Below are 15,382 nucleotides of genomic sequence, written 5' to 3'. Positions count from 1 at the left end.
ACTGACGCCATGATATGATGGTAAAATGGATTCAAACAAAGTAAATAAATGAAAAACACCAAGTTTCAGTTCATTAACTAAGCAACAAGCTAAGAAAAGTAAGAGATCCATGGAAAGTTGCAAAATAAGAAGAGGAGCAAACCGAGGGTATCCCCCACATCCCTGCGGACAAAGAAAAAGCTGCAAGCACGAGACAACACAAATTTTCCGACTCTCAGGGCGCCTGCGTTGTATCTTACCTTAGTGCGTCGTCAAAACCCGCAGTGAAGCCACGTACGGTAGGAGCCCCGCTTTTTTTATAAGAATGTAGGTTAGGCTTTCTGTTCGGATTTCGTGTGTTATATCGGCTGTGACCTGGCATAGTGCGAGTAGCAGCAGCAGCACCCTGGTAGCCGCCAGAGCCGTAGATGGGAAGCGTTTGCTTTGGTCACGGGCACCCCAGACGCCATCTTGCATTTATGTCGCCCTTTTTCACTTAAACCGACTCAGCGCTTCTACCTGAACACAAGCTTACCAACAATAGGTAAAATGACAGTTACTGCAATTCCAGCAGGTTTTGTTCAGGTAGGAAGGCTAGGCAGTGAGCATGAGCGACAAGGAGGCAAAAAAGATAAATAGCAAGTGGCTTTTTAACTCAAAGCTCTGCTGAGGGGTTGAAGAATCGTAGTTCGAGCCCTTAAACCCCCTGGTAACTGGATTTGGTGGGTTTTGTCGGCCAGATCTGGTATACTAGGATCAGCAGAATCAGTCTGGGAACCCTGTGTAGGCTAGGGTGGGAAGAGTTTGGGCAAGGGCTCCCCAGATGCGTTGTGCTTTCCGTGAATCGGGGCACGCCCTGGGCTCCTTAGCAATGTCACGGGGAGGGGGGCCGGGGGTGGGGGGTACAGCTTTCCCTGTCCTACCTTGGGGTATATTTCCAAACGACATCTACTGCTACTAATACTGATACTATTACTGCTGCTGCTACTACTACTGCTACCACTACTACGGCTACTACTACTACTACTGCTACTACTACTACTAGTACTACTACTACTACTACTACTACTACTACTACTACTACTACTACTACTACTACTACTGCTGCTACTACTACTGCTACTACTACTACTACTACTACTACTACTACTACTACTACTACTACTACTACTACTACTACTACTACTACTACTACTACTACTACTACTACTACTACTACTACTTCTACTACTACTACAGCTAGTGTTGATTCGTATGTTACCTGAATAGGAAAATAACATGCATATATTGATTTATGGGGAGGCGGTGGCTGAGTCGTCAAAGTAACGGCCTCGTGTTCAGGAGGACGCGAGTTCAATCCCCGCCCGGTGCCACCAAGCTGGGATTTTTCAGCCGCCGCCGAGTGGCTTAAAACTACCCACATGCTGTCCAGAAGACCACCTATCAACCCGGACTCTAGATTCTAGGATCAAAGATGAGCTCTGGGAGGGCAGCATGAGCCAATGCAAGATGGCGCCACTATAAACACTCGCCTGCGCCAGAACGGGCTGGGCCGACCATCAGGACCTACCGGAAAGAAGCCTTGGACCGACCATCAGGATCCACCGGGAAGAAGCCTACCGGCGCAATAGGCTGCAATGTAAAAAAAAAAAAAAAAAAATACATAGGGTGGACCAGAGCGGCACGTTCTGTTATCAGAGTCTGCCCCTGCCAGAATACTTAGAATTCCACACCATGAGCCGAGATAAGATTCCAATGCAGTTCATCCAGCGTTTAGTGTTTATACTTTATGCTTAATCCTGTGGACCTCTACCAGTGAGTTGATATTTGCGCGCTACGAGTAGAGTCAGCGCTTCTGCAAACTCGGGGGCGGAAGTCTTGCGAAACTCCCTGACGCATCGTGGAAAAATTCAGGATATGAGACGCAGCAGGTTGAAATAGAGAGTAAATTGAATACATACATTGTTTCTTAGTCTCCATGCCAGCGTCACCCCGCCGTACCACCGTCAGAATATACTACACGTGATGCAATGATGCTATGGCGCCAGTAATTAAACGTGTGGCAACTGTCGCAATTTTATGACGTCACGATGAGTCATGGGGGTTTCTCGAGTGTTATGTGTTTTTTCTAGGACGTAATGTTGTGCTCTCCTAACTTGCTCTAACCAAAAATGAACGGGAATGGAAGGTTTTTGTTACTATAGTGAGTGAGTATATAGTCAAAGTTTTCCGAGAATTTCCGGTTACAAACAGGATCTCTCTCTCTCTCTCTCTCTCTCTCTCTCTCTCTCTCTCTCTCTCTCTCTCTCTCTCTCTCTCTCTCTCTCTCTCTCAACGTTTTCATGAGCTGATGAAACACTGTCGGCACATTTTACTAAACGTTTCCTTGACCTTGACTCTTATTTGATGATGCAAGCCGTATTTTTCCTGATCTGCGAGTGTAGGAAACAAATTAAAACTTCCCATAAATTATCTTTCGATGCCATTTGATACTTTGAAATAACACTCTCATTTGATGTTTTAATTAAATGGCAATTAAGTTACTTCTTTTAGGACCGTTAGATCTGGCACGCATAACTTTGTCAAGGTCACTGTAATCTAAGGTTGCTTGTAGTGACGAAAGCGCGTTGAAGGTATCACCATTATTTCATGATTAAGATAATAAATGCGATGGCTAATATTGCTACAGATTAATTCACCTTTAATATCAAACGTCAACTGCCGGAAAACATGAATCTCTTGGTTTTGTCGATAGTCTTGCAAATGGGATGGGGGAGGGGGGGGTGCAGGGATGAGGGAGGGAGGTGCAGGGATGGGGGAGGGGGGGTGCAGGGATGGGGGAGGGGGGGTGCAGGGATGGGGAAGGGGGGGTGCAGGGATGGGGAAGGGGGGGTGCAGGGATGGGGAAGGGGGGGTGCAGGGATGGGGGAGGGAGGTGCAGGGATGGGGGAGGGGGGATGCAGGCAATATCTGGAGTAAAACTAAGTCGCAGGAGGTAAAGTTAGAGAAATATTGCTCTGGATGATTCTAGCCATTGATTCACACGCACGTGCCAAGAGTTGCCAAACGTCGTGACAGGCCTCAACGTTGCGCCACACTGAATAATGGTTGAAATATCTTATCAAGGTGCGTCTTATTAAAAAAAACACTTGCATAACCCACAGTCATACATGTTATTTTCTTTATTGATGGTGTATCCAGGGACAAAAGTAGCAGAATTCACATATATAGCCCTTCGTTAGTAAGCACGGCAGGAACATGTAACCTATATTTGTAGCATCGGCTTATTCTCAAGAAGTGACTCCACTCTTAGAAAAGTAATGATTCTAGTAAAAGCACCCTTGTATCGTTTCTCAACACGTTCCAAAATTTCGTAACACAGAAACGTCTTTTGTGGGCTCAGGGAGGGCGTGGCTAAGCGGAAAACGTTGTAGATGAGTTGCCATGTGTATTTTTTTTATATAAATGCAGCCACGCTCTCCTGCTCGATACCAGTCTGAGCAAGACCCGCAGTGATTACGGACACAGGAGAAGCGCAGCAAGAACTAAAGGTGACAGTGAACAAACCATTTTCGTTCTTCTTTATGGTCGTCAGTAAGGTGGACAGTGATTAACAGTGAATGCAATTATTAATTTATTTTTAGCGAGGTGCAGTAGCGTGGGTTTAGTGTTGCCCAGTGCTGAAAAAAGGCTATTATGAAGTGTAGTAAATTGACGTGAGTGTTGTGCTGACATGCTTCGCACCGTATTTGTAATTAGGTTATGGTATCCGTAACAGCCAGTATTGTGTAGATTTACACTCTCTCTCTCTCTCTCTCTCTCTCTCTCTCTCTCTCTCTCTCTCTCTCTCTCTCTCTCTCTCATGTTAATTTATATTACAGATTTGGGATCACCCATCGCCCCCAGTCTTCACCCTCGCCATGGTTGCCCCTCACGTGGCGTCCCAGCTTACTCGCTCACTGGTTCGTATACCAAACAGCGGAGCCGAGAAGCCCCATGAAGTAGATCTCCTTGACCTGTCTCGAGTGTCCCCCACTGCGGCGCTGGTTCCAGTCATGCAGGGCTTACCCCCGAACATGTTTACTGCGAGAAGGCCCTCACACTCTCGTTCCACAACCTTCTCTACGGATTGTGGACCGGTGAAACCCTCCAAACCAACATCCTCCCTGTCTGAACCGCGGCCTGCTGTCGGGAACGGTCTGGTGCACCAAGATACAGCTGCTGTGAGTGCCTCGTCAGTACCATTACAGGCAGTACAGTCACTGTACGGCTCCATGGCCACTTCATCGGTTGAAGGGGTGTCAAGAGCTGCCTCTCGGAGGGGTACACTCCCTCCACTCTGGCCTGCCATTGGGAACGCATCACTGAGGACCACTCCCGTGCCCCCGAGTCGAGCAGCAAGTGGTCGCAAACGCCTCTTCCCAGTAGCTCATGAGGGTTCCGCTAGTAGTACAACTGCTACTTCGGCTAAAGTTCCTAAAACTGCCGCTTCGAATTCGGGGCGGGGGGAACGCCGCGCCCCATCCCGCCGCAGAGTCACCAAAGAGCAGCTATTGAGGGATATGGACAAGTTGCGCTCAGGATACGAGGCATTGCGCACAGATTACGAGGCATTGCGCTCAGCATGCGAGGCTTACAGGAATTATTACCTATCCATGGTGAACCAACAGAGGCTGTCATCCATGGGAAGTGTCCCGGGCGTGCAAGTTCACTAGGTGCGACGTGGGCAGTTCCACTCGCGACCCTCACTGACACAGCTGCCTTGAGATGAATTGACAACTTCAGTGAATGTGCAGTGTGTAAACCCTAAGAGACAGGGGTGTTCAGTGATAGCAGTGTCTACTATGAATAAAACTGATAAAAATGTTTAACGTTTTTGGTTTTGCAGTTGGAGTAGTGGGAGCGAGAGCAAATTGTACAATGGAGTCGAATACGCTTAGATATCGTGCTGTGATGAATAATAACTATTTTCATAAGGAAATGCATTATAAAATCTACATTATATAAGTCTGATTACCCTGCCACCTCAACCTATGAAGTTCCAGATTATTGATTTCTGCAACTTCATAGAATGTGTCATGTACTGGCCGTGACACACACGTGACGCCCGTGTGATGTAAACACCCGCCACCCGGTGTGGTGTCATGAGACATCCCAGTATCGTGAGACATCCCATCATGTATAAATACATGAATTTCGGCACGGTACAGTGTGTTTTGTCGACTGCTTGTCGGGATCTGTCCCACCTAAGTTTATTTATATTGTTATAAAACCAAATGATGACGTATGTGTGTATATAACTAGGATATCAACAATCACTTCTTTTTGTGACCTGTTCCGCTTTGCATCGGTTTTTGGGTCCTCCTTGCTACTATTTTGCACTTAGATGCTTCACTTGGTTACTGTGATAGTGAAGATTGGGTTCCACGACGCGAAGTTCAGGATGGGATGTCTTACGATAAGGGATGACTATTGACACCACACCGGACCTCGCACACATTATACCCAACTTAAAAAATAAAAAAAACACTTCCAATGAGAAAAAAATATACTTCCAATGAGGGAATAGGAAACCACTTGTGCTTCTTTATGATTTCATGCGCTCCTTCTGCCCCCTGCCACTTTCCCCCCCCCCCCCCCCTTTGCCCTGTCTGTCTTGGTCTCGGTTCCTGTAACGCGTTGGCTCCATTGTTTGCTTGCGCTTTACATGAGTGGCCGTCTGCTCCTTTGTGGTAAAGAATTGGTTTCATGATTTTTTACATATATTAGAAATTCTGAAAATCTAACTATAGGTGTTAAAGAGCTATACCACGAAAGTAGAGACGTGAGGCTGATTGGTGTCGTGATGTGCATTGATCTCTTCCTCGTCCTCCTTAAGCGTAGCAAAGGAACTTGAATGCTTTGATTACTAGAAGAATAAAATAAAAAAAATCTACAGGTACATGTTTATTTATACGCCCAGATTGTAAACTTCCCATGAATCTGCTTATCTAGTGTGGTGAGAGATGGTACGTTCGGTGGTTCATGGTCCGTTCCGTATGCTTGATCGAATCGGCAACGCGACACGATACGACAGGAACAAACTAATGACTCTTAACGGATAAAATACTCTTGTTTGAGGCAGGAGTACTCTACGCCTGACCTTAGCTGTACTGTTTGCTCGGCCATTAAGTCCTCGAGAATAACATGAGTAATGTGTACCTTGCTCTTATCGCCCCGCGCGGCCGAGAAGGGAACGGGAATCTGGAACAATGAGCAGTTAGTTTCTTGCTGGCCCGCGGGAGTAAAGGAGGGCATGATTCTTACTAGGAAGTTTTGTTCTTACTGCTGACGTGGAGATTTAACAAGGGGGGAAAAAAGTGAAGGGGGAAAAAAGTTGAAGGAAGCATCACTTAGTTGTGGAGGCTGGATGAGGACATGGCGAGACAGAAGGAGGAGTCTGAGGTGGATGTGGAGGAGGTGTACGGTGGAGTGATGGCCTTGATGCGGGTCTTGGGCTTTCATGTCAGCAAGAACGAAGGTGGCATCTACACGGTTCGACGGCGCCGCCTGCTGCCCGCTGTTCTCCTCAGCCTCGGGTGTACGGTTTACGGAAGCCTCTTGGTGCTGTACCTGGCCCTGACGCCCCTGCCTTACTGGTTCGTGATGATAAATATTCCATGCGTGTTTGGCTACTGCCTTCTCTTAATCGCCTACGTGGAGACGATACGCAAGAGGGACAGTACGGCACGCTATTTGACGTTCATGCAGTCCTTCACCATGAGACAGAGCAGATGTAAGATAAACTTTTCCTTGCTCTCTTACTTGGGCTACACCATGATTCTGGTCACTTACACACTGCTCCTTCTGCCATCCTTCGAGGTGGCTGCGAGCATTCCTTTCGTCTGTTTCATCAACTTCGTGCCTGCCATCCTGGACCTCTACACGGAGAGTTTCGTGGTGGTCCTCACAGCCAGCCTCGAGAAGCTCAGCAAGGAGGCGCTCGCCAGGGAAAAGTGGGCCCTTGGGGACGTGAGAGCTTCGTTTTCATCATGGTTGGCAGTGGTCAAGGCCGTCGCGATGCATAATAAGGTAATGCAACGAACGCGACTCTAGGACACAAAACTATCGAGAGCCTGTGTTTGAGTCCTGCTTTGTGTCGTTAGTAAGCTTAGAAAAGAACCGCATTTGGTCACGATGCGGTGCACACCATAGGGTCGGCAATAACTCTGAGGAAGAAGGTTGGTGATACAAACGACTCTCCACAACCTCACAAATTTTTCCAAACCATGAGAATATAAGGAGGGAGAGAAGTTAAACAAGTGGTGTAGGTGTCCTTCTGACAAAAAAAAATAAAACTGATTCCTTCAACGATTACTGTAATTAATTCAGAGCTGCAGCGAACATTTTAAGAAAACAACCATTTTGAGAGAGCTAGACTCCGCTAATACCTTGGCTTCTAAAGGCAGAAAAAAATGTTCACTACCATAACAACAGAGCCAGAGATAAATTACTTCACAGTACTACTTTGATTACTAATAATAATAATAATAATAATGATAATGATAATAATAATAATAATAATAATAATAATAATAATAATAATAATAATAATAATAACAATAATAACAATACCATAACCGCTGTGCCAAATAGTAATAGGCGGCAAGGATGTTTTTTTTTCTGATTAACGAACTGGTTAAAAAGGGTGACTAACCTAAACTGGAGCAAATAGGATTTAAATTTTTAGGTTGGAAAGGTTGCTAAACGGATAACCCTGCCCTTACTCTCTTCATACACAACAAAGCCTACGTGAGTCACAATAATTATACTGGTAACGTGGTGAAGGTCATGGTTAAGGTAGGGTCGACAGGAAGGGAGACGCAGGGAAGCTAAGGCCGCATAGCCAACACGTTGGGTAACTCTTTCCTTCCATGTGCCGTCCTTTTTCCGGCCAGAAAGTCGATTAGTAAATGCTGTGAAGGTGTTATTACCATTGTTCTGCGGAGGGAAGTGTTTTCCTTTGTTGGGCTCGTTCCTGAGACTTCACGAGCATAGTCCTGACACTCCTGACGTCAGGTGCGGCAACGGTAGACCACCACCTTGCGCCAGACACCAGATAAAGGCGCTAAGCCTCACGGATGACAGGTGAACAGGAATATGAACTGACATAGACAAAGTTCAGGCTAGAATATGACTGGTGCTGTTTGATAAAAAAAAAATATCTACTACGCGTTTCAGGCGCCATGTCACAGTTTTTCGAATATAACATTTTAACAAAGCGTCGGACAAGGATGGTGTTTTGGAAGACGATGATTGAGACCCCGACCTAATTGTCAAAAATAGGCTTAGGTGCCAAATGTGAATGATTACGGCACTTGTAGGAGTAACTTTAAGGTAAACTTCACTAAAATATACAGGCACGGGTAGCGAGGCTATGTGCCGTCATCACGTACGCACCGGCTCTCGTTCAAGTCGTGACGTCAATGTGACGTTTTACTATGAAGTAGTAGTAATCACTGACTCAACTGGTTTTCTCTCTCTCTCTCTCTCTCTCTCTCTCTCTCTCTCTCTCTCACACACACACACACACACTAGTCCAGCCCGATACATAGGGATGATGCTCATTTGAAACTATTATATATTTGCGAAAAAGTTTTACTCGCAGGAAATTACCTTATCCTTTGCATGGAAAATACGGTCTTTGGTACAACATGCAGTAATTATATAACATAGTGCAGTGGCTGAACTATTGTTGCTGTGTGTGTGTGTGTGTGTGTGTGTGTGTGTGAGAAAATAACCATCGAGTCAGTGATTACTACTACTTCATAGTAAAACGTCACATTGACGTCACGAAGGAGAGCCGGTGCGTACGTGATGACGGCACCTAGCCTCGCTACCCGTGCCTGTATATTTTAGTGAAGTTTACCTTAAAGTTACTCCTACAAGTGCCGTAATCATCCACATTTGCCTTTCAGAGGGTAACCCATTTTATTATGCCGCCATGGATTGCCGGGAATAAAAACACTAACACACATGCATATTTTTTTCTTCTGCCTCTCCTGAAAGGATCATATATACTAACAAAGATATAATTTTGAAGATTCCCCCCCAAAAAAAGTGTGTAGGCTGCACTAAAGGATATTGGTTTCCACAAAGACCTTACAAGGAGTGGCGTAAGTGACATCATAAGCAATTAAAAGGTCAGTGCCTATCCTGCTATGTGGGTAATGTCCGGAATCCAAACCATCAAACGTTCTCTTCTTTTCTCTCTGAACAACGAAACAAATTAGTGCTCACACCCGCAATTTCCTTCCCCCAAAGTAAGCTCTATTTATAGGAGCTCCAGCAACCATTACAAGACAAGGTTCTACTCAACAGCCTTTCCCCTATTCCCGTTTTCTTGTCCCCATTCTCGTTGTGGCTCCCTACCATTCCCGCCGTTTCCTAACCCTTCCTCAACCCTCTCGCCACTCCGCCTCCCTCCTCCTCCCCTCAAGACAAGTGGTCAACAGACAGACCACTTATACTGACGCTGCTACACACACACACACACACAAACAAAGGCCAGAGAGAGAGAGAGAGAGAGAGAGAGAGAGAGAGCGTCTATGAATGTTTGGTGACTATACAACACGAATGAGCGGGATTTACTGTTATAGTTGACCCTCCGATGGTTTGTCATTGATTAGTGTTTACCCGACCAACAGCCCCCACTCCTACCAATGCGTATCTTTCTTTTTTTTTTTGGGGGGGGGGCGAAAGATAAGGCAAAACCAAATGCCATAATGAAAGAAAAATAAGAGCTACTCAATACTCACTCTATGACTCTCCTACAAAATGAACATCGGGATAGAGGACGAGCGCTTTTTCCACAACAAAGAGGAGCCAGACCAAAGGCTTTTATGGAAGAGCGAGAGAAAAGGAAGAAAACTGCTCACTGACGCTCTTACCAAATGAACAGTAGACAGAGGACACACAACGCTTTGCTAAATATAAAGGGTAACTATTTTCTGGCTGGCTTTCCTTGATTTTCACCAGGTGTTCGGGCTGACCACGGGCCTGCGCGTGGTCCAGCTGATGATGAAAGGCCTGTCGCTGCTATACCTGGCGTGCTCGCTGCAGCAGTGGCGGGGCGGCTGCCTCGCCCTCCTCTTCGCCACGGCGCTGCCCCTGGCGGAGACCTCAGGGCTGCTCTACCGGGTCTGCCATGTTGGACACCACCTCACCCTGGCGGTCAGTAACACACTCTCTCTCTCTCTCTCTCTCTCTCTCTCTCTCTCTCTCATCCTTATTTCTCCTGATCTGCCATGACCAAAACTGATATAGCATCGAGAAGGCTTGATGAATATCGAATCTATTTTCTTGGAGCACCGCATCATGAACAAGTTGTTTGCGGGGACGCTCGTTTGACTTGTGAGATCACCAGTCAGGCGAGGAGTCTTACCTCATGTGCTGGGCATGCGTGAGGATGCACACTTGCCACCCACTCGGTAACATCATAAAAACTTAGTCTGAATCATACTCAACCATGAACGAACATTTTCACTTCCATAAATGCAGAATTGAAGGGCAGTTCTTGTTGTAGGAACGAGGAATTACGAAAGAAGGCTGCTCCAAAGTTTGCCAGTGAAAAGGGATGAAATGAAGACTGGCGGAGCTGGACGCCGTATAGTAAATGAGGAAGATTAGGAAGTCGTGTGCAGTGAGACCGCAGGAGGGAGGGGAACGCACTGTTCAGATTTCATTTTGAGAATTGTTATAACTCTGAGGCTGTTATAAACTGCACACAGCTGTGGTAGGGAAACACTGGCACTTGCGGCATCGCGGGGAAAAATACACACCCGCTGCTCACTAGTTACTCAAGCAAGTTTTTTACATTGCTTTGAGTAAAAAAAATAAAAATAAATAACAATGACCTGATAGTAATGGGGTGGATCTTATTATATTTTTTTCATTTCTTTTGTTAGCCTGAATGAATGAAGCTATTTATTTGCCAACGTTTTGATGCCAATAAATGGGCCTTGCAATGACAGCAATGTTCCCTTCCGTTCGCTATCGAGAGACATCTGAGACACGCGGCAATCCCTCGAAACGATATCAAGAAAACATACGCATACTTCTATCACGTTACAAGGCGATAAACCTGTAACTTTATCCACCTTTTCATTATGTTGCAGAAAATACACGTATTGCTTCCTCATGATTTACGTGTGCTCCATTTCTTCTTTTACTTCTTCCTTTGCTATACCTCTAAAGGGCTCCCTCTTACTCTAAATGATAATCTCCATACTTTCAATTCCTTTATGGTAAGAGGAGAGATCTTTCAATGTATACATAAAAGGGCGTATAGGTGACTTTTGCTTTCCATGAAGAGCAACATCTTTAGTGGAGGTTCTCTGGTTCGCCTGTAACACGTGACCCCCAAAATAACAATTCTTTTACCTATTTGCCCACCACCCCTATCCACAAGCACCTCCCGCTCACTAATCATTCGCAGGGTGAGAAGCTGTTGGCGGCGGTCACAGCGGCAGCCTACCAGGTCCCGGGAGGCTCCAGGGAACAGATGGCGCTGAGCAACCTCGCCGTCAGGATAGAGCAGCACCCTCCCCGCCTCCTGGTGTGGGGCCTCGACAGGTCAGTATCACAATGGTTGGTTAAGAACTCCAGTATCACCCGAGACTCATAGCTTTTTCAGTTTCCTTCACATGCTCTTCTTGCCCACTGAAAAGTTCATCCACAATGTTCTGCACTTTACAGGGTCATTGAATTCTAAACTTTTATAATTTTTGTCTCCTCGGTTAGTATACATCTGCCTTTCCCAACACATTCCTCTTTGCCTTGCCTAACGTAACTCTGTTTTCAGTCTGTCCCTGGAGACATTCATCCAGCTAGATAGAGTCGTGGCAGCGTGTCTCATCCTTGTCGTGCAGCTGGGCCAGGACGACCATTTCACCCACTCCTACACCGACGGCCCGCTGACACGTTACGACCACTGCTTTGTCCCCAACATCACTACCCCAAACACCATCAACACCACTACTTCAACCTTTACCTTCTGAATCACATCAGAACTTGCTACGACCTCTACTTTCCCTTCAACATCGCTTCCCCGCCGTCATCAACGCCACTGCTGCAACCTGTACCTCCTGGCTCGTCCGAGAGCTTGTTACACGCTGCACGCATTGCTTCCTTCACAATCACCACCGCCAAAGCAACAGCAACCATTACCGTATTTGTAAATGCGCAGCGCCCCCTCTCGGACACCTAGATTTTCAAGCAGAACATGAAACAGGGATTACTTCAATAACAACAAAAGTGACATTAGTACGTTTATGAACATATCAGTTCGGTGCAGTATTTGTCAGGTAAACAATTAATTTAATGATCACCGTGAAGGTTCACTGAGTTAATCCATTATTCGCTCAGGTCCTCCCTTCCGGGGCGACCACATAGGAACATTCGTGTTTGTCACTAGTTCATAATGTGTAATCTATAATATCATGTATAAAAGTGTTTAAATCTGTAAAAGTTTGAAAAAAAGCAGTGTTGCAAGTACAAAAAAATCACACAATCTAAAAATAAATAGTATTGCTAAACCTAAAGAAGATTCTAGGAGTCCACACAGGGACGGCGGGACTAAGTGGTCACTATATAATTATAGAGGAGGGAGGGACATGCGGTGCTGCGGCCGTGTGTGCCGAGCAAGGAGAGTGCCAAGTGTGCCCAGGGAACCAGCGGCTTCAGGGCACGGAGAGATCTGCTGACGTTTCCAGACACCACAGAGCTTACATTCCAGTCCTTAACTTAGATCACAGAATATCAGTATTTCGATCACTCTCGGAAGAAAACAAAATTGGCGCCTTCCGAATGTTAGTACAGCTAAGCACAATCTATGAGTGTACAAAAAAATGTCCTAATTTTAACACACGCCAAAACTAAAGTGTCATGTTACCCTGTCACCGGTGAGGTTCGAGGAGGCAAACACTCGGGGTGGCGAAGCGGTACCGCTGTGACCTTTCTATGCACTACGAAGCTCGGCGGGGCTCACGGGGATCCCTGCGAATCAAGTAAACAGAGGCAGGCGAAGTGGAAGAAGGTTAAAGATGCTAAGGTGTGGTAGTGTCTGTGAGGCACCCGTTGTTCGCCCAGTTTCACAAGCAAGGATTGCGAGACGTGAAGATTAGCACTGTTTTGCACCGACAGTCTGCTCCGGCTCAGCAGAGGGCAGGGCCACAGTGCGGTGGCGTGAGACTCGTGTGCGAGGTCCTCAGCAGGTGAAAACATCATGCTGATGAGTGGGTCATTTAGTGGAGTGAGAGTCTCACACTCTGGACGGAGCAGTAAATTTTCCCTCGGACTGAACCGCAGCCGGACGGTTTGGCAAAAGAGTTGTGACCGACACCGGAATAAGTGAAGCCTCATCGCTCAACACAGTACTCTGCCAGGCTCTGGTAAAATGACTACAGAGAAAAGATCTTATCCTGGGTGGTTTCATTCTTTCATCAGGCTAAGGTAAGGTAACTCCCGGGTACAGACCTGATCTTGTGAAACTTTTACACATATAAACGATTAGAAAGCGCAAAGGAACAAACAGCCTACTTAATGACACCTTCAGTCTCGCCGACGCCATCCTCCTCCCACTCTTCACCAAGTTGTTGCCACAGACTGACCTTAAAATGTCTCATTTCCTTTCTATTCCTACTGAGGCATTCTCCTGAAATTACAAACTGTTCTTAGATAATGTATCTGACTGAAAGCTTGAGTGACATTTTACATATCACTTCATTTATTTATCTCACATCAGCCTCAATGCTGGCCGGGTCACAGGGTGCTAACACAACTACACATGGCTGAAAACATGCCGGTGGGGCAGTGGGAGGGAGGAGAGATTCCTATCCGTCGCCACTACTCAGCGGTCGGTGGCTGCCGTCCCTTGGCTGGCTGGGGCCATGATGAGCGGCGAGGTTTATTTAGTTTTGAGGTGTTTCTTCTGTGCCGTCATGACGTGCTGGATGAGGCGGTGTGGTGAGGTGCGGACTGCCTCCGCCAGGCTGCCCCCGCCCCTCAGGGCCACCACTCGCTCCGCCGCCATCCTCACGACCTGCGCCAGCTGGACGGGCGAGCTGTCACACAGGAAGTCTGGTATCGGTGGGTTGCTTTCGTAAACCCTGATCGTATACTCCCATTGGTCGTGATGCCCCTGCTGCTGCTCCCCGTCGGCACCTGTGGAGGCATCCTTGACCGCCATTGACGCCTGGTGGCAGGTGACGGTGATGCTGGCGGAGCCGCTGCCCGGAGCAGGGGCAAGGGGAGGTTCAAGGAATAGTGCCTCAGATCCAGACAGCGGCCACTCAGCCTCAGGACACGGGTCCAGCTGCTCCCACTGTGTCTCCCACTGGAAAGCACGCACGGCCACACGTCCCTCCCCGCCGCCGCCCATCACGTCCCAGGCCGTACTCACGCCCCCGGCCAGCGTACGGGACAACAGGCGCAGAAGGCATGGGGAGTACAGGTGCTTTAGGGAACGTAGGGTGTTGACGGGGCTGCAGGGAGGCAAGTTTCCTTCAGGCTGAGATCTCAGATGACAGGTGAGCAAGGCGAAGATGACCTGGCCCACGTGGTGTACGAAGCAACGCTCCGAGGGCCCGCTGGCCGTGGCCTGCTGGTGGCCCGAGGATCCCCGCCATGACTCACAGCCGCAGCCCGTCATCCTGAAACACAGGCGGTGTTGACTAATATCCTGGAGGACTTTTTATTACTGTACGGATGACCTTAACTTACACAGCTTTCATATGTATATACATCACACTAATTTTTTTATAGTTACTCCTAAGAATTTTATTTTCTATCGTAGGAGAAACTTGTATTTTTTATTATTGAAAGGGTTCCTAAAGTATAAACAAAATGTTTGGTGTAGAATTTTTGATGCTATATAGTCTTATGTTTGTTGCATAAATGTCACGACAGCTGCATACCACAACCTCGCAAAATCAGAAAATGCGATGACTAAGGAAATGTGACTAAAACCCAAATAACTGAATAAGAAAGGAGACAAAATAATCCTTTGGTCATCCTTGAAAGTCCCTCCTAGCCGACTAACCTGTGCTTCCTCGAGAGCATGTTCTCGAGGGCAATCCTGTCCCTCAGGAGGAAGATGTTGTCGAGGGCCAGCGGGGTGTAGGGCAGGCCGGCGTGCAGCACGTGGAGCAGCGCGGCGCCCACCTGGTACACCACCGTCCACACCAGCTCCTCGGGCACGGAGGAGCCGCACGCCGTGAGCCGCGTCTGGGGAAGGAGCAGGAATGTGTACTGTGTAGTGTATTTATTTACCTAGTTGTATTAATCTAGTTGTAATTTTACAAGGCCTGGGCTTACGCTCGTATAGTCCCGTCTCCATATTTGTACTTGTGTGTGTGTGTGTGTG

The 15,382-nt window shown here is 47.1% G+C and overlaps 2 protein-coding genes across 2 annotated transcripts in view; one reads left to right on the top strand and one right to left on the bottom strand.

The window, feature by feature from the left end:
- Positions 1-6,795: 6,795 nt before the first annotated feature.
- Positions 6,796-12,120, top strand: LOC126998313 (uncharacterized). The gene is made up of 5 exons (XM_050859803.1): positions 6,796-6,990; positions 8,937-8,939; positions 9,997-10,191; positions 11,456-11,592; positions 11,822-12,120. The coding sequence occupies exons 1-5, from the start codon at positions 6,796-6,798 to the stop codon at positions 12,015-12,017; spliced, it is 726 nt and encodes a 241-aa protein (XP_050715760.1). The 3' UTR covers positions 12,018-12,120.
- A 154-nt stretch (positions 12,121-12,274) lies between these two features.
- Positions 12,275-15,382, bottom strand: part of LOC127001809 (uncharacterized) — a 34,091-nt gene continuing 30,983 nt past the window's right edge. Inside the window, exons 3-4 of the mRNA XM_050867017.1 lie at positions 15,059-15,243; positions 12,275-14,669 (exon numbers count right to left, since the gene is read on the bottom strand). Of these exons, the coding sequence (XP_050722974.1) occupies positions 13,925-14,669; positions 15,059-15,243 (930 nt within the window). The 3' untranslated portion in view covers positions 12,275-13,924. The remainder of the gene's footprint in view (positions 14,670-15,058; positions 15,244-15,382) is intronic.

The sequence above is a fragment of the Eriocheir sinensis genome, chromosome 2 (genome assembly GCF_024679095.1).
Source record: "Eriocheir sinensis breed Jianghai 21 chromosome 2, ASM2467909v1, whole genome shotgun sequence".
In the NCBI taxonomy this organism is placed as follows: domain Eukaryota; kingdom Metazoa; phylum Arthropoda; class Malacostraca; order Decapoda; family Varunidae; genus Eriocheir; species Eriocheir sinensis.
This window is presented reverse-complemented; position numbering and strand designations above follow the sequence as displayed.

What these genes read in the sequence shown, in the direction of transcription:
- LOC126998313 (XM_050859803.1), top strand. Translation starts at nt 6,796, where the DNA reads ATGATTCTGGTCACTTACACACTGCTCCTTCTGCCATCCTTCGAGGTG. An exon ending in GACACCACCTCACCCTGGCG is followed by an intron (nt 10,192 to 11,455) that starts GTCAGTAACACA and finishes AATCATTCGCAG; the next exon opens with GGTGAGAAGCTGTTGGCGGC. An exon ending in CTGGTGTGGGGCCTCGACAG is followed by an intron (nt 11,593 to 11,821) that starts GTCAGTATCACA and finishes CTCTGTTTTCAG; the next exon opens with TCTGTCCCTGGAGACATTCA.